General features: G+C 45.9%; 1 protein-coding gene across 1 annotated transcript in view; it reads right to left on the reverse strand.

The window, feature by feature from the left end:
- Window positions 1-18,617, reverse strand: part of dag1 (dystroglycan 1) — a 56,075-nt gene that overhangs the window by 18,102 nt on the left and 19,356 nt on the right. The window contains exon 2 of the mRNA XM_085407702.1: window positions 9,015-9,700. Coding sequence (XP_085263828.1) covers window positions 9,015-9,422 — 408 coding nt within the window. The 5' untranslated portion in view covers window positions 9,423-9,700. The remainder of the gene's footprint in view (window positions 1-9,014; window positions 9,701-18,617) is intronic.

Genomic DNA, 18,617 nt, shown 5'->3' on the forward strand with positions numbered 1-18,617 from the left:
GTTGGTTCATGCTATAACAGTACGAAGTGTTAACATTATGGCACTTCAAATAATTTCGAGTCTCATATTAACCAAAATGCCATTTAATCATATAGTGTAGTATTAAGTGGACACGGCCCTGAAAAACAAAGGCATTAGACTCCGTGTCCTTCAGTGGTAGAAAGCTGTAGACTCTCGCCCACGAAAAAGTAGACAACAGGGGACCATCATTTACTGAGAAAGTTACTGAGACACTGTTGTTTAGAGTAGAATGGCGTAGCGGGTAATAAAACTGTTAAGCGTGCGTCACCATTTTGAGATCCGTGGCACCGTGTCATGCAGGACGCATCACCCTTCTAGAAGTATTGTGTAAGAGAATAAAAGTTGATGGTCTCCTGAGCAGTGGTTTGTCTTCCATCGGATGCCTCTGAGGAATCAAAAGAACTCGGTGAAGTGTTGATATTCAACAGAAGCTGTCCAAGCCCGACTGTTTGGTGTACAGTCTGCGTTTCCTTGGCAGCACAGTCAACAGCAGAACTATCAGGCGGTGCAGCGGCTGATATGAATGCACTGGCTTTCAGTGCAAACCATAACTTGGTGTGGTTTAAAAGCTGCTGCTGAAACCCTGACCATCAGCAGAAGGGACCAAAGGGGCTTCGGTGCTTTGATTGGGCAGCAGTCAAAGGTGCAGGAGGTGGACGGGGAAAGCAAGGTTGATGCATCTCTGCTTCGACTCCAGATCCAGATAAATGGTAGAAAAATACAGATAGACTTCTGACGAGGGTCACCTGCTAAACCATCCATCTGACTGAAGTAGTTCTAGTAACACTGAATAAGAGATTCCCAACACTGTCCACACTGAGCATGTGTCGGAGTGATTCACTCTCTCTTTCTCCAGCTCACACCTCCTCCTCCTCTGGGTGTGAGCTCAGATCTTTCAAGCAGAGCAAGACCAGCGTTTTACCAAATAAACTGTTTGTTATCCAGAGTTTTGCTTTGAGGCGCTTTTACGTGGAGGACAAAGACGCAGGGAGTGGAGGCGTGTGGGAGGGAGGGTGGAGGTCCTTCCACAAAGTAATTATGAAAGGGTTAGCTGTGAGTATCTGTCTTTAATCTTCATGCACAATCACAACATTGAGATAACAGAGCAGTACGCAGCATCTGCTCACAGGCAAACAGATGAATACCCACATAGGCTTCTTTCGTTTTCCGTGAACTGAAGCACAAAAGAATTTTCAGCTAGCGTCAGTTATTTCCTGGAATAAAAAAAGGAAAAGCGGGTAAGCGTGCTTTGCCTGCCAGCGAGCCCATCAGCCAATCAGCTAATTACGCTGGTAATTGCAGTAATGAGGCAATGGAGAGTGCTCATCTGCTGGCCAGAAAGCCCAAACTTCCAGCCACTTCCATTAATAACAGCAGAGAGAACCACAGCAGGGTCGTCGAGTCCCAGCAGCACCTGCACGCAGACGCCACGATCGCAAAGGTTCTGGCTCTCCAGCCGCTCTGAGTGATAACATCCAAAATAAGAAAAGTAAGACCTCCTCTTCCACCTCTGTTTGGGCGCTCTGCAGTTTGCACACATCGTCCAAACCTTTTCATCTATTCCAATAGGGCTGCTCAATTAATCGAATTTTAATCACGATTACGATCTGGGCTTTCAACGATCATTAAAAATGACTGAGCCGATTATTAGCCCCTCCCTCATTTATCCGCGACACCTTAAAGGCCGGTCCGTGAAAATATTGTCGGGCATAAACCAGTCCGTGGCGCAAAAAAGGTTGGAGACCGCTGATTAAGAGGACCCGAGGGAAGCCCGGAAAGCTAAGCAGAAGTTATTTGGAGAGTGACTGCTGTTGGTTGAAAAGAGTTAAAAAAATAAAAAAAACTTCAGTGGTGTTGCACACTATTTTATATTATTTTTTTAAAGTCATTGTTAACCCTTTAAAGCCGGTCAGAGCAGCACGCTCCGTTTTGCGTAACTATTTTTAAATCCCTGTAGAATCTGAACCGTGTAAGCTAGCGCAATAATTTGTTTTGCATATGAAACCGGAGGAGTTGTACTTACATCTGATGCCATCAGCTTGTCCTCGGTCACGGTTTCCTTCCACATATAGCTTTGCAAAAACTGCATAAAAAGTGCTTGCAGGAACAAAAACATAATATTCCAGAAACAGGCTTTGCCGTTCCTATCAGCTGTTCGTAACACTTCCCACAGTGAAATGATGCACCTGCTGTTTTCTTTGCAAATTTGCATCATAGGATTGTTTTTTGTTTTTCCTGCAGTATATAAAAATTGCTGTATCTCCAAAATAAAACTATGAAGACACTCAAAATAAATTTCCTGTGGTGGGAAACTATTTTTTGCAACTTTATTGTATTTAAAGTTTTGAGGGATAAACCTCTTAAATTTCTCCAAGTAGAAATATATGTAAACAAAACAAAAGCGATTTTCAATTTTTTTTGTAGTTTATTGCACTTTTTTGCAATTTATGTAATTACTATGCACTTAATGCATACATATTATTAAAATATGGGCTATAACAGTTGTATTGATGTATAGCAACTTGAAATGCTCCCACAAATGGCACTACAGCATGTACAAAAAAATAAATAAAAATAATATAAGCTCTGGTGGACTTGGTTCTATAGTAGGTCTTAAAGGGTTAAATAAATATCGTCAAATAATCGTGATCTCAATTTCAGTGAAAATAATCGTGATTATCATTTTTGCCATAATCGAGCAGCCCTATATTCCAAAAGCTTTCAAATCGCTCCACTCTGACAAGGTTAACCTGCCACGAATCTGCCCGGAGTGGAGAGCTGAGCAGATGTCTGTCTACTTTCCTGAACTCATCTCAGGTACAAAAACATTTGTCTAATAACACGCCAACAACAGCTTCAGAGCCGCTCGCTGCTGTGTGTTCACAAACAGGTAATCGGTGAAGACTGGACACGCGTTTCAACGCTGCCAGTGTCTGAATCTGAAGTTCTAGCAGCTTTCAGACCTCCCTGATGGTACAACCCGCTGGAGAGCTCCCCAACATGCCAGCTGGAAACCAGCATAGCAACAGATACAGCTGAAATAACAAGACTGACCATGTGCATTTGTTGCACGAGTTGGAAAAACAGTTTAGCACGGCAGCTGGTCCGAGGATGAGGAAGGGCAGCAATTTAATGATGTGCGTTCTTTAAAGCATGTTTGAGCTTCATACCTGCAGAAGCGGGATGAAGCTGTCTTAGGCTACGTTCACACTGCAGGCGAAAGCGCATCAAATCCGATTTTTTTGACCCTATGCGACCCATATCCCATCATGGTGTGACAGTGTGAACGGCACAAATCCGATCTGGGTCACTTTCGTATGTGGTACTGAATCCGATACATATCTGATGTTTTAGAAAGCGACTGCTGTTTGATGGTCACGTCGCATTAAATCCGTCTTTTACGTCACCGACACAAGACAGACGCCAATTATCAGCGCCGGAGAAGACATCGCGAACGCTTCCTGGACATCCGGTGAAACTGCTGAGAGGACAACGTTGGAGAAACGTGAACATTTTATTTGTCCTGTATAATCTGCAGATTCTGACAGAAATCTGCAGCTATCCTTTGAAGCAGCGCTCCTCTAAAACAGCAATAAGGATCATTATTAGGTTATTTACATTATTATTACATTATCATTATTATGTCAATAACAAAATAACTTAAAGCAAAAATTGGGAAACGTAAAGTCCGAAGTTTTTATATTAACGGCCATCAGTCAAACAATACTGTTTGTTCTTGGTCTAAACAGAGCGCGTCGTGTGTGACGTCTTCTTTTGCGCATGCGGCCGCTTTGAGCGTTCACACTAGAGCGCGTTTGCTGTCGCATTTTATTTGTAGTGTGAACAAGCAGACAAAAAAATCTGATTTGATCAAAAAAATCAGATTTGATCAAAAAAATCAGAATTGAGCATCAAGACCTGCAGAGTGAACGCAGCCTTAGATGCTCCCCTATTCACACAATGGCAGATTTTAGCCCAAATGGTCCTCCAGACGCAACACCAAAGGGATCTGCATCTCTTCCTTGTTAGCTAACTGTGTACATCGCCTTCAATCATTTGTCAGTTTCCTAAATCAGCCATTAAAAATATAAGAACCTCTGCTCTAAATGAATCTTCAGAGAAAGCTTGTAAAGCTGCATTTTCTCTGTTTCATAATGACTCAGTGTAAGAAAGCGCATTGAAATCCATTAACCAATGCAGCCATCCGTCGGCCAATATCAGATCAGTACTGGCCCGTTCAGTTTATCACCTAATATCTCACCGCGACCCTTCGATGAAGAAACGGTGTCACATTAACCTCAAAAAGGATTCAGAAATGTGTTTAGGCAGCTGCAGCAGCACGGGGAAACGCTACGGCTCTCAGAGATATCACTCAATATAAATAACGTGCACTTGTAAAGGTTTATACTGTATTTCTTAAATCACCCTGCGACCTCTTTAAAACCTCCTCTGAGGCTGATGTCCTGCCCACCCGGCTGAGAACCCTCATCTCTACGCGGTATGAAAGGCTAAATGGCGATGCATTCACTGATGGGGCACCCACTGCTCAGCTAAAGGTGAATGAGCAGGCGAGGCTGTCACGGAGCTGGAGACCTCTCAAACTCTGGCAGATTTTCATAAGAAAAGGCCATTAGTATGAGTGCAACGGCAAGCACAAAAATTGATTTGGCCTTTCGCTCCACAACCTTCAGCGCCGACCTTCGAAATACCTGAGGGGGGGGCTAACATCTGAGGAGGAGGGGGTGGCGGGGAGAAAGTGTTGAAATTTGTAATTGAGGACAGAGCAGCAGCGGGGAAGGGATGTGCAGGGCTGAAATTAGAAATGGAGGAGGAGGTAAACAAACTTTGTTAGAGTCGTGGGGATTTCTTGGCTCGGCTAAAAGTCTGAGAGCGGCGCAGGACGAAGGTGCCGACTCCTTCACGAGGGCGCTTCGGCAGGCCGGCGTATCTCGTGCTCCACATCTAATCTGTGACCTTTTATTTGCAGAATTTTACAGAAGCTGCAGCTTCTAAGGTCAGGATGTCTTTTCTTCCTCTCCTCCCATCTCTCCGTTCTTCCTTGCTTATACTTCTTCCATTTTTTGGCTTATTTGCCCACGCTGTCTGCTCCTATTGGCTCTAATAGAGGCCCAAAGCTTCCAGTGTGACAGATATAATCAGGTTTGGAAGAACAGCTTTCGCCTGCGGGACAAATGGAGGGAGAAGGGGTGGGAGCGAGGAGACAGAAGAGCTGGAAATTGTGATGGGAAGTGTGAGAGGAAGATGAGTAGAATGATTAAAAAAAAGAAGGCATGTCAGAAGAAGACGAAGAGGAAGAAAAGGTGAGGCTGAAACGGAAAGCACCGACTCCCAAACTCACGTTAGATTAGAAGGAAAAAGCCAACCACATAAACCAGGGGACTGACCCAGCGGGTTTATTTCAGCTGTCACATGAAATCTGCGTCATATTCCCTTAAACTTCCAGACAGAACGCACGCGGCGCCCGGTTTCTTCAGAGAGCCACATCGAGTTCAGCAAACGGCCTAGGTCGCTCATCCGTAAGCTGTAAAAGAACATTAACGCTAATGAAACACTAAACAGAAGCTCCCACCGAGTATGAAATAAACTGCTTGGAACTTCTGCGAATCATTCACATCGCTCCCAAAATTCACCTCTGACATTTTTGTGCCGCATGTGCAGGAAAACATCTTTCCAAAGTCGGATTGTGTGCAAATGTGCCGAGTTTTACTGAGGCGGTTTAAAGTAAATTAGCGTGCCGCTCGTTGCTGGGGGAGCTTGATTGATATGATCTGATGTGACTTGACAGGGGTGGAAGAAAGGAGAGGCTGACGGGGGAAGGATGTGCAGGGCAGAGATCGGACTTAAAAGCAATGGAGATACGAAGGCAGGGGGAGGGGAGGGGGTAAGCAACAGGATATGAAAGGCTGGAAGGTGATAGGGAGAGGAGGGAAGTTTAAAAGTGATAATTAGGGAGAAGAAGAAAGATGGCGAGGGGCGGAGGAACAGCAGGAAGGTGACGAAGAGAAGAATGGACGGCATGAAGGAAATATAAAGATTTACCCCAGAGAGATGAGTGGATGACGAGGAGGGATGGAGGGATGGGAAGCTGAGGGCGATGACGTCAAGCGTGAGAGAGGGTGGAGGAGAGAAGGAGATGAAGAAGGAGGCAGGAGGTAAGGAAGATAAATGGAATTAAGGGAACAGAATGAATAACTGGGACAAGAAGAGGAAACAGAAAGAAAAGAGAGAGGAGGGCAACGCTGCACTCAGGTATGAGGCCATATATTATAGAAAATTGGCTATTGTGGAAAATGCGGTGCAATTAAAAAAAGGGCATTTTGCTGTGAATGGCCTCAGAAATGTGGCGCCTCGGGACAGGTTCTGAGCAACGGCGCACGCGTGCTTCATTTCCCGGACATATTTTTTAGTGATTGTTCTTTAGAGTTCATCTGCAGTTGGCCTATTTGCTCAGCACGAAGCATTTGTAACCAGCACCCACCCAGAGGCGGTCCGTTTTTTGTGTCTGCACATGCTGAAGGTTTGGGGCACTTTATTAAGAGTCTTAGCCATGGACCGGCATCATCAGAAGGGCGTGTGATGGGTCTCAACTCCCCCTGCAAAATGAGCCCAAACATCCAGACAGAGCCATAAAGAGGAAACGTCAGCCGCAAGAAGGCCAAGACGTCCTGCAACAGGTGCTCATGCCGTCACACTGCAGCTTTGACATTCCCCCACTCCCACTCACAGAAGGGATTTGAAACTGTGTTCAACTGTCCAGCTCGCTGAAGAGCAGTCCAGCCATCAGCAGAGTGGTTTTCACCTGTTCTCTCCCCTCCATTTGGGCTGTTGTCTTTTACACGTGAGAAGCAGCAACATCACACTATGTGAGGATCAGATCCTCCTGACACCATCCAGAGTCCACATGTGAAAACAGCCTGAGAGATGCCAAACCCACGAGGGATGATGCTGAAGAATCTCACTCAACAATCAGCACGAATGACCCGCACACCTGCTTTTTATTTATCACTATGTGTTAACAGACCTCTCTGCATTGAATCATATCTGTTATTAACCTCTGTCTCTCGTCCACAGCATGTCTTTATCCTGTCTTCCTTCTCTCACCCCAACCAATCACAGCAGATGGCCCCGCCCCTCCCTGAGCCTGGTTCTGCCGGAGGTTTCTTCCTGTTCAAAGGGAGTTTTTCCTTCCCACTGTCACCAAAGTGCTGCTCAGGGGCTCATATGATTGTTGGGTTTTTCTCTGTATCTATTATTGTAGGGTCGACCTTACAGTATAAAGCACCTTGAGGCGACTGTTGTTGTGATTTGGCGCCGTATAAATGAAATTGAATTTCATTTCCTTTAAATGACTGAAGCTGATCCACTCCACTGTGTCCACATCACAGTATTGCTTCTTGTGAGGTTTTCCAGTGGAGTCTGATTTACTGCCGAACTACATTTAGTATTGACAGACGAGGTTAAGGCTGCACCTTTCAAAAAAAATCTCCAAAACTTGGAAACTCTGTTAAATCACAACGTAAATGTGTTTATTTCCACGACGCGGTCACTTAAAAACGACAGCATGCCGGCGAAATAAGAGCTGGACTGAAACAGCCTCGTACTCCACTAAAACCTGGACATGGTCTTATTCATCTCATACTTCACTCACAGAAGTCATTCAAATTTGCAGCCTATAACCAGAAACCCTTCAGCAGCTACCCCCCTTTAAATCAGAGTCCCTCTGAGTCTTTGGATTTTTTAAACTCCCCAAAGCTTTTTGGCCTCTGATACTTGCTCTGTGGTGTGTGAGTGATGTTCTCCTGTGAGTGCCGTTTTGCTTGTTTTGCATGTATTCCTCTAGTTTGGACATACTTCTCCTGCTTGTTATTTATTCCCGCTGTCAGTTGGCATGAAGCATCCATGATTTCATGATACATGTGCAATGACAATGAAGCTATTCTATTCTATTCTGAGCTTCTACTTTAAACCTGCCGAACCAATCACAGCCGCAGCGTCACGTTACGCGACTTGTTACGTGACTTGTTACATACAGCACAAGTGCCAAGCCACACATGTGTATTTGTTTGGGAAGCAGCCAGCCGCCGTGCCGCCCGGGTAATGGAGGAAAAGAGTGCGCCGACTAGAGAAAAATCAACCGAGAGCGTGACCAAAGGTTACCGAAGAGAAAACAGATGATGGTTCCAACGCCGGAGAGATTGTCGAACGGAAGAGCCACAGAAGTTCCGTAGTGTGAAGGTATTTCTGCTATTTCAAGTCAAACAGAGTAGCTGCACTGTAAATTGTGCCGAAAGCAAGTCTGGAAATACAATAAAGCGGTGCAGCTCAGTCTCTGACTGGAAGCGCTAATTCGTCATTCGGCTTTTGTCAGACTAAAGTAACTGTTAAAACTGTTTGAAAAGCTCAGCTATACAACAAGGAGAGATCGAGAATTTCCTTTTAGTTCTCAGTTTATTTGATATTGACAAAAGTTAGTCAGTTTTGTCTGTTCTTCTGTAAAACAAACTAAGATTTATTTTTAGAATTAATATTTTGTTTCTAAGTGGAATTGACAATTTAGTCTGTTTCGTTTGTTCTATTTTGAAACTTAAACGCTTTAGCGGCTGCCTTTTGTGTAGTTTGCAATATTTGCCTTTATTTATCTGAAAAAGTCTCATGTTCCTTAAGTACATCTACCCTGTTGAACTTATTATGGGAAATAAATATTTAAATCAAAACAAGCTGCTGATTATTTCACATTTTACTTGTGAGCAACGGCACATTTAAATCTTACAAATATAGTTATTTGGCTTATATCGTGATAGATATCGTTATCGCCTGAAATGAAAAAAACATATCGTGATATGAAAAAATCTCATATCGCCCAGCTCTACCTGAACATAGGATTTTAATAAGCTCATAAGTAAGACCAGAATGTATTTAAAGTGAGACGTCTTGGCGTGTTTGATCAAACGTGGTGCGATTGTGTGACTCACCTTGACGATATCACCCAGGTAGACATCCTCCATCTTGTTTGGCACCTTCATCCGGAAAATCCGACCCACCACCGCTGAAGAGTCGGGGAAGGCTGTGGGCGTAGCTGCGTTTTGCTGATTTGCTGCCGTTTCGCCAACGTCCGCCGCCGCGACGCCCTCTGTCACTTCCTGGAAGTCCTGCAAGAGCGAGGAGTGCATGGAGGCCTCGAGCTCGCCTCTGCCTCCGTCAAACCTCTCGCTTTCTCCGCCCGCTTCTATCAACACCATGCCGCCAAGCACGTCGATGTCCAGCTCCGCAGCCACGGCCACGGTGAGCAGCACGCCCAGCAGCACGACTCTAGTCCTGGGTAGTCTCACGTCGAGGCCGTTGCTCAGCCCGAGCCGGCCCAAACTTTGTTTATCGCGCATTCTTCACCTTTTGTCGAACCGTCACTGATGCAGATAATAAAATAAAAAGGAGGATGTCCGAGTGGGAGGGTGGGGGGCTCAGGGGGAGCATGCACCCCCGACAGACAGAGCAAATCCCTCTTTACAAATCTCCCTCCCTCTCCAGCACCAAGGAAGAATCTTCTCTTTCTTCTGTTCCTCCTCCTCTTCTTCACTCGGCTTTATTCCTGCTCCTCTCCGTCTTTTGTGCTCGCCCCTCAGAGGGTTACGAGTCCCATTGTGCCGAGCACCTTCGAGATCTGTGAGGAAACACAAGAAAGGCACAGTTAGACGAGCAGTTTGAACACAAGGGGCGAAAAACACTCAGCGCAACCCGAACAGGCCGAACTCAAAGCTCACACTCCATCAAAAGTCAATCTCACGACAAGTTCGGCACCTTAAACCGATTTGTGCGACCCAAATCTCATTGCTGATAGAAATCCATCATGGACTGCACAGAGGGTGTAAGGAGGAATAATATTATCAATGCTGGGGAGTAATCTGATTAGTTCTTACAGACACACACACACTTGAATCACTCATTGCTGAGTTATCCAACGAGTCGAGTCAGGAGTATGAAAGCGCTGAGAGAAAGGAGGGAGAGGAGGCTGAGATGGATAAACCAAGAGGGGGAGGTGAAGGTGATATACGGTGGGACCTTGGATTAGCCAACAATGCCAAACCAGTCAAAGCCTTCTTGGAATTCCTAATGAATGCATGCCTTCTCTATTGTGTGCAGGGTCAGACTGAGTGTGTGTGTAGGTGTGTGTGTGTGTCCATTGTGAGCGTGGAGGGTGAACTCAGAGGTTGTTATTCATACAGCTCTTTCATGGCGGAGAGGATCCCCTCCTGAGCGTGTGTGTGTGTGTGTGTGTGTTTGTGACAACACAAATGATTTCCCCCGAGTGCTTTCATTAGACAGAAAGAGGGCGAGAATGAGAAAGAGGGACCCCCGCCGTGACTCCACTTTGCCCCGTAGCAGATGCCCGCTGGAGAGAGTGAAATCACCGCAGGACTTCCCCGGCAACAACAACACCCGGCCTCCCAGGTAGCTTTTCAACCAGCTCAAAGGACCCTTTGTTGTCGCCGCCTCGCCCTCGGCGTGCATCACCTTTGGACAAAACTTTGTTTTTAATCAGGAGCGCCACGGTGTCGTTCCCCCCGCTGCTCAAGCTTTTCTACAACGAGTCAACATCCGGAGCGAGGGAAGGAAAAATCACTGGAATTTCGACATTTCCTTTGTCAAAGTCGAGTTGCTTTTTCTACTTTTAAATGTTTTCATTTCCACTGAAGCTCCTTGGAATTACTTCTGGTGCGTTAAAGTTTTACTGAGGCTTCTTGAAAGTAGTCCAAGATGGCCACCGTGGATAACCCCCCCCCTCGCTTTCACATAGGGTCCCTTCAACTGCAGCGCCAGAGGCAACATCCCTCCCGCTTCCTCTTCCTCCTTATTGCTTTTCTGTGCTGTTCAATCTGTCATCGGTTTCTCTTCGTCTGATTGCCTTCGCTGCTTTTGTCTGTTTCAGGATGTTTTTTGTTTTACATTTTGTCCTCACACGCCTGTCTTCATCTCAAACACTTCCTGTCCTCCCTCCAGAGCATTAAGCTACGCCACGCCTTTTCTCACATCTCCAAAACCTTCAAGGCCATTTTTCTTCTTCTTCTTTTCCCTCCTGGCGCTCACTCACCTATCAAAAACACAGCCTTTCTATTCATCGCATGACAATGGGGCTGACGATGGCGGGGGAGCGTCGCTGTGAAAGCGCCGGCGAGCTGGATGAAGAGAAGCTGTCAGCGCACAGAAAGAGAGGCACGTAGACACGAAGGGCACAGAGAGAAGTCTTTGACTCTGAGCGGGACAGAAAGCTGCCATTACCTCAACACCTACAACACCGCCCCCCAAACATGCTCCACCCACCTCCCGGCGTTGTAGCACAGGTGGGCAGGAAGGTGGGCAAAGACAGCCAAGAAGGGAAGGAAACGGCAGCTCTTGGTTTCAGCATCTCGGGTTTAAATCTGGATTCAGACTGAGAACCTGGTGCTTCCTGATTGGTCAAAACCATCAAAGAGAAGCCTCCCCTCCACATCATCTATATGTTGGGCAAATTGTTTTATTTACTCCAAATAACCATGTAACTTGAACCAGGGTTCATCGGGGTCGGACTGACTGAACCGGAGATGGTGTCGCTCCAGCGCTTGCTGCGTGCTTTCATAAATCAGAGTTCAACACGAAAGCCTTTCTGTCTTTATGTAAGCTGCTGATTTTCCTGAAAACAGAACAAAGAATCCTGAAGGTGAATTTATTTCCTTGTAAAACCACAGCAGCTGCAGGACGTAAAGAAATGAGGCAACACTGTGCAAAACCAGCCAAACTAATGCAAGCGTAATGACAGCCGGCTGCTGAGGAATGCGGGCGCATCTCTAAGAGGGATGTCAAAGTAAATCCACTTTTAAAAAGCAAACGTGGAACCGACACTACAAGCCCAAAGCCCAGACATTTATCCAGAAACATTTTGGGTTTTTCCTGCAGTCGATGAGGTTTTCGGTGTAATGTTTACCCAACGCACCGACCTGGAGGTCCGGAGACGATGATCAGAATATCAAAGCACAAGTTTTCTGCTTCTTTGGTCGTTTTTAAACTAACTGCAATAAAACAAACACTCATTTACCGAAACATAGCCCGACATCCGGCCCGCCGCTGCTCAGGGGCCAGAATAAGCATCCAGACCTGGCTCCATCTCCCGCTATTATAAATAAACGGCTAACCGGACACTTGCTGCTGCCCTTCTGAGCGGCAGTGACAGTCGTGGGGGCGGGGGTAACAGAGTAAGAGGGTGAGGACTGGTGAGGGGTGGGATGCAGAACTAAAAGCAGAGCGGGAGTGGGACGTTTGAGAGGTCTGGCAGATGATTCATCATCGGTTTGAGAACAAAATGTGAAATGCTGCCAGTAAAGTCTAAACTTGGAGAGCCCGACGTTAATAAAAAGGTGGGTGTCCCTCCCCGCTCTTCTTCCTCACGCGGGCTGCGTGAGGAAGAAGAGCGGGGAGGGACTCCATGGGCAGAGACGGCTTGAGTCTAACCACAAAATATCTGACGTCATCACCTCTTTACGAAGACATGGCTCCTGTGCTGCTCTGTCTGATAAACAGGGACGTCACTGAAACGAGCTGCCTTAAAACTCCTCGTCACTGATTACTGAACGTTTAAGGTCCAGATCAGGGAGAAGCTTTCATCTCTAAGAGGAGGTGGGGTAGTACTTTCAGTACCCAGCACCATTTGTACAACTCGACTCAGATTTAAAGCCTTGCTCTTACTACAGCTGACCTATTAGCTCCAAACAGAGCCTGCAGGTTCTCAGACAATCTGCCTTTGGAAACCAGGTCGGTCGAGTCTGGCGCTTCTTTCACATCAAACTTTTCGAGAAAGCAGTCCTGATTTCACCGGATCTTCACTTCCTGTAACTTTTATCAAAGCTTGTTTTATTTTGAAATTCAGATGAAGCACTTTGGAACGTGGATCTTGGAAAGTGCTTTCAAAATAAAGTCAGTGGCTCCTGTAACCACGGCTACACACACAGATGTGCTATTTTAGTCTTTCAGATTTACTTGAAGCTGTTCTTTGAGGTGTGGAGGGAACCTGGTGAGGATGTTATGTGGATTGCTTGATGCCGTTTGCGTCTCCGGGTCATGGCCCGGCTTTGGCGTGCCCATGGTAACAGCCGGAGGTCTCAAACAGCTTCTCAACAGGGCTGTCTTCTTTATTGGAATCCCGAAGCTTCCGTTTTGCACATTTTACGACATCTATTGTGTTTGAGTTTGTTTTCCCACCAGTGTCGGCGCCAGGATGATCGCAGTGTCATTGCATGTTAAGGTTATGGCTGGGTGGGAGGGTTAGGCAGTATTCAAATAAAAATGAAAGGAAGAACTGAAAACAAGAGCCACTAATTTGTATCAATCTGCTGTAAAAAGATGTGAACCTGCACCGGTTGTCTTCATACTGTCCTCATTAATAAAACCGACTGTGGCTCGTACTTTGAATCGCCTCCAAACATGAAGTCTTAACGTGGAGCAGCGCCTGTCTGAACCTGAGAGGACATTCCTTCGTTGGAAATCCTCGGAGCAACCAATGAGCACACAGAAACGCCACACAGGGGCCAATTAGAGGAAAGGCATCCCTCTGTGGCAGCTAATCGGAGAGCCGGGCGTCTTAGCTGCGGTGAAACATTAGCACTTCAGTGGCACTTTAAATTCTTCCCGTCTCTTCCTCATTCTATGTCCATTTGCCTCCCTCCCTCCTTCCCGTCACCTTTCAATCCCCCAAAGTCACAGCTGATGCCTCTATTATTAGCACAGACAGGACGAGAGCAGCGTGATAAACAGAACGAGAGGGAGAGCCTCTAAAAATGGTCACCTTCCTAAGGAAGCTCCCAGACTGACAGGTGACACTGACGCCATTGCGGGATGCAAATATTCCCACCATTCAACGCCCCCCACCTCCCTCCCCCCGCCTCTGCATCCCACTGATACAACAAACCGAGCGGCGGATAGAGCTCCCTCGGGACGAGACTACAGGTTATGTTTGCGCCCAGCGAAACTCGGGATTACGGCGTGGTTTACCTTTACAATGAGATTTGGATATTTAGCACGGAGATTAGGCACATTTCAGCTATTTAAGCGCTTCTTTCATCCAGCCTGATCTGCAGCGTGTAAACAGAGGCAGCTTATTCTTCCGGTGTGAGGATGTAAGGAGTCCACATTGTTCTGTTACAGCGTGGGGGAGAAAGAGGGGGACGCGTGTGTCTTTGTGATAATTTAGGCCTCATTATTGGTGACTTATGGATGAGTTTCAAAAGCAGAAGCATCGAGAGCCAAACGGGGACCTCGGTGACTCAACAATCTGCACTTCCTCTAAAATCTGCTGTAAAAAGCATTCAAATTAATCCTCGTTCCCACTCGTAATTACATTTGTAATTAGCTTGGCTCCAACTGGAACAAGAGGAAGAAGCTCCAGCTACAGAATAATAGAAATGCAAATCCACCTTCCGGGCCGCTTCACCATTAGCTGCTGCTAAAGGCGAGCCGATGGGCCATCTGCGAGAACATAAGGCGGCGAGGAGTGCGTCTGTGTGCAGTGCCAATGCTGACCAGCTCGGCCTGAAAACTCTCCCAACAAACCCACAAAACCAACAGAAAGTGTGAGAAAACAAACTTCCACAGCAAGCCTGAAAAACTGCATTCAAAACTCCATCAGCAGGTGGTCAGGGTGGATGACGGGTGTACAAAACACAGCTGCAGAACCAGAGACTCGTAGCTACGTCCAAATCATGAAAAGCAAGAGGCCACCTGAACCCTCAGAATCACCTGAGTATCAATAACATTAGCATCTTTATTTAATTCACGGTATGTCAAAGTTCACACGTATTAATTTATCCAGCATTTTTACAGCCTCGTGACTTTTGAAGTAGTTTCAAACACTTTGATCTAAAGACCAGAGTTTGCTCGGCACAGTTTTGCTCGTGTGCTCGGTGGTGAGCGTCTGCATCACGGGGTCGGTCGATGTTTGAATATGCTCCACCCAGGAGAAGAAACCCACCGGGTTCCCCGGATCTTTGATCCATTTCTCATAATTCACTGGAGAAAACTTCACAAAAGTGCATTGTGGGTAAACCTTCATTAGCATGTGGTGAACAACTTACGAACAGATGAATGGTGCTCTGTAGGAGAAGATCCTGGTACAGCTGTGCTTAACTATCAAAACGCTCACGTACCGTAGTCATAATTTTTTGCATGATATTTTGGACTTGATCGATCCATTCAGGTCCTAAACTCAAGTTTTTAAAATCCCTCATACTTTAATGCTAAAGCAAAGAAATAACACAAAAAAAACTATGAAGGTGAAGCTTTGCATGGCTACATTAAAAAAAATTGAAGTTACTGTATGAAACAATCAGCTGATGGGGAAATTGTTCAGATTTCTATGGAATGACCCGAATGTCAAAGGTCAATGCTGCAAGCTAGAATAGACCTGCATTATTCCAAATGGCCAGCAGGGGGTGACACTGCTGGTTGCAAAAAGCTGTGATTGCATAAAAGTCTATGAGAAAAAGAGCCGAACTTTCCAAGTTTAACAACACTTTCCTGATGAGTTTACTGTCTCAGCTGAGAGCTTTGTATGGTGGTCCTGAGAGGCCAAATGGACTGCAACTTAAGAAAACACCAGAAATAAGAAAAACACCACAAAACACAACAGAAACAGGAAAAACTGATTTCCAAAAGCACAAGGTAAGTGTTTCTAGGGAGGCAATAACCGGACGGAGCAGTTGCAGGAACCAAAGTATGCTTGGGAAGTGTGTTTTAATGTCATGGTTCATGTAATACTGATGACAGATTTTTAGGCTAACAGTCAGGCTAACACACTGACCTCTCATGTTTGGTTTTTTTTGTTTGTTTTTTTTTTTTTAGATAGATCCTCCACTTATTTTAAGTGACTCCCAGCGCAATTCAGTTCCTGCATATTTATTAAATATTACCATATTTTGGTTGTGCTTTTGGAAATAATTTTTTTCCTATTTCTGTTTTCTTTTTTCCTGTTTCCGTTGTGTTTTGTGTGCTTTTGCAGTGTTTTTCTTACTGCTGGTGTTTTCTTAAGTTTCAGTCCATTTGACCTCTCAGGGCCACTGTAGTTTTGGGTCTTTTGTTGAAACATGGAAGTCCCACTTAGAGTAAAAGAAAAAACGCTGAGTACAGACTTCAGTGTTCAGTAAAAAACCCCAAAATTCAGTTTAATGTGCCTGAAGACAAAGAAATGAGAAACATTCGAGTGTCTGCAGCTCTAATCCCACAGAGTTGGTTTCCTTTAAAAATCTTTTATGATGATTTCATTTTTTGTTGTTGTTGTTAAATGAGTTGTGTGTACAGAGTTTAAGAAAACAGATGTTAGAGGTTAAAAAGTACTTAAGAAATGATTATACATGATAAAGCAGCTTTACCAAAGATCCCCCAACTGCTCCACTGAGAGCTGCGAATGAATTAAACGTATTAATTCCACAATAAATAAATAAGTTTGTGTCATGACACAGAGGAGATCAGAGCGGAGCTGTGGGAGTCAGAGCGCCGTTTCAACAAACAAACAAACGGATTTTTAAAAACACTGAATTCTGAGAAATGAGAAGAACAAGCACAAATCCAACCGACAGGAATAACAACTCCCCACGGCAATTTCCGGCCGCTCCTCGGCCACACCGGCTTTGATATGTGAGTCGCTGAATGTCCACGTGTGACAGACAGTTGGAAGCAGATGTGAACCTGCCTCATAAAACAAGAGTTCTGAGAGCGAGCGGGAACAACAGGACAGAAGGACAAGAAAACAGCAGGCGACGGGCGGGGCCAGACGCGAACGCCATCCAACCTGAAGCCAGTGCACTGGGCGCAGATGTCTGCACAGATGTGCATTCATATGTAAAAGAAACTGGAGCCGGTAACATGAAATCGATGTGTCGTTCGTGGGTGTAGTGGAAACTGCGGCTGAAGCAGAATTTACAGCTTCAACAGATTCGTGCCAACGTTCATGTCACGAAGGACGTCGTACAAAAAAACAGCACAGCCGAGGGAGGGGCCGCTTTTCCGGACCTCCCAGGTCTCCACAAACACACCCAGGGAACCTCTGGGGTTACGTGGGCGGGCAACCTGCAGCGTGCGGAGCGCCATTTATTATCTCCAACAACAAGATCCTCCTACATTGACGATAGGCGGTGGATGATCCTGTCGTGGAAAACAAGAGCATCCACCGCCTATCGTCAAAACATCCGCCTTCTGGTCTCATCAGAACAGAAATGAAACCTCAGCGTGACCTTCGCCCGGATGAAAGGACCACGCCGGCTTCCCGGGCTCTGAGAATCGGGTCCATATGATGCAGAGGGCCGACACCGCCCCCCCGCCCATCCCTCCGAGGTCTCAGCGTGCTTCAACTTTGTCAAAATGAGGATTTAATTTGAGGCGAAGCTGGAAATAAATAAATAACTGAGAAGGAACCCAGCGGGAAGAATCCTGGGAATTCTTTTGCGAACGCAGCCAAACACACGTCCACTTTGATTAGAGTCGTGTTTTTGCAACGCCGGAGCATCAGCGCTTTCGCTCGCCCGCTTACAAAGCTCATAGGCTTTGGACGGAGAGAGAGAGAGCGTGTGTGTGATGAGGCCAACGGCTCATAAAGGGAAGATGCGGCAATGCTTTGCACATCTCCGTAAACTAATTATAACATTGCAATGGCTGCAAAATGGAATATGAAAGAATTAACAATCAGTGAGAAAGACGGGCAGAGTAGGAAATATAATCATTGTTAAAGAATGTGTAGGACGAAGAGTAATTACATTTCACTCCCATTACACCTCTGGAGTTGTGTTTCCTCTCTTGTTATCATTCGGCCTGTTTCTGCTGCGATTCTGAAGCAGATCCATCCTGCTGTCCTGATTTCCTGTCATGCCTGCTCCTGCTGGATGTTCACATTTGACACCAACAAAGTTTCTAATAATTAACTTATGAACAGCCTAAAGGTGGATTTGAGCCATTTTCACACATAAACTTGCGTATTTTTCGGGAAACCGTCCGCGTCACGCTGCAGGAAACACTGCATGTGGTTCAGGTGAGGGAGCTACTTGGACAGAGCTCAGCTGGGTCGCTTTGGCAACACGGTCCAGCGTGAAGACCATCAAACATCTGATCAGACGTGTTCACGGCTCAAAGTTCAGCAGTGGCACAAATTTCAGTTTCAGATGTGAAGTGACAGAGTGAACCACAATCAGCAGCTGCATTTCAATGTTTTACGTGTTCGTACGACTTTTACAGACAAATAAATCGAAGAGTCGGGATCACTCCTGCAGATCTCGCCCTCCTGCCTGATGGATGGAGATTCACTGCTGCTGGATCAGAGCTGCGGGGTCATTCCAGTTTGTGGGCTTCTGCTCGCCTCCCTGCTTTTACACGTACCAACTAATCTGGATCTGGAGCGGCACCGACTGCGAAACCTAACTGTGAAAAGACTCAGGACTGCAGTGCAACATATGATAACAGCTGTGGAGAAGGAAGCTCGACTGATCCACGAGGGAGAAACAAAATCTGATGCAGGTCAGACGGACCAGAAATCCTCGGAGAACATCAGAGAGATGTAATGACAAGCC

This window comes from Rhamphochromis longiceps, linkage group LG5, assembly GCF_057381845.1.
Source record: "Rhamphochromis longiceps isolate RC_006_pf linkage group LG5, R_longiceps_female_GT1.1, whole genome shotgun sequence".
In the NCBI taxonomy this organism is placed as follows: Eukaryota; Metazoa; Chordata; class Actinopteri; order Cichliformes; family Cichlidae; genus Rhamphochromis; species Rhamphochromis longiceps.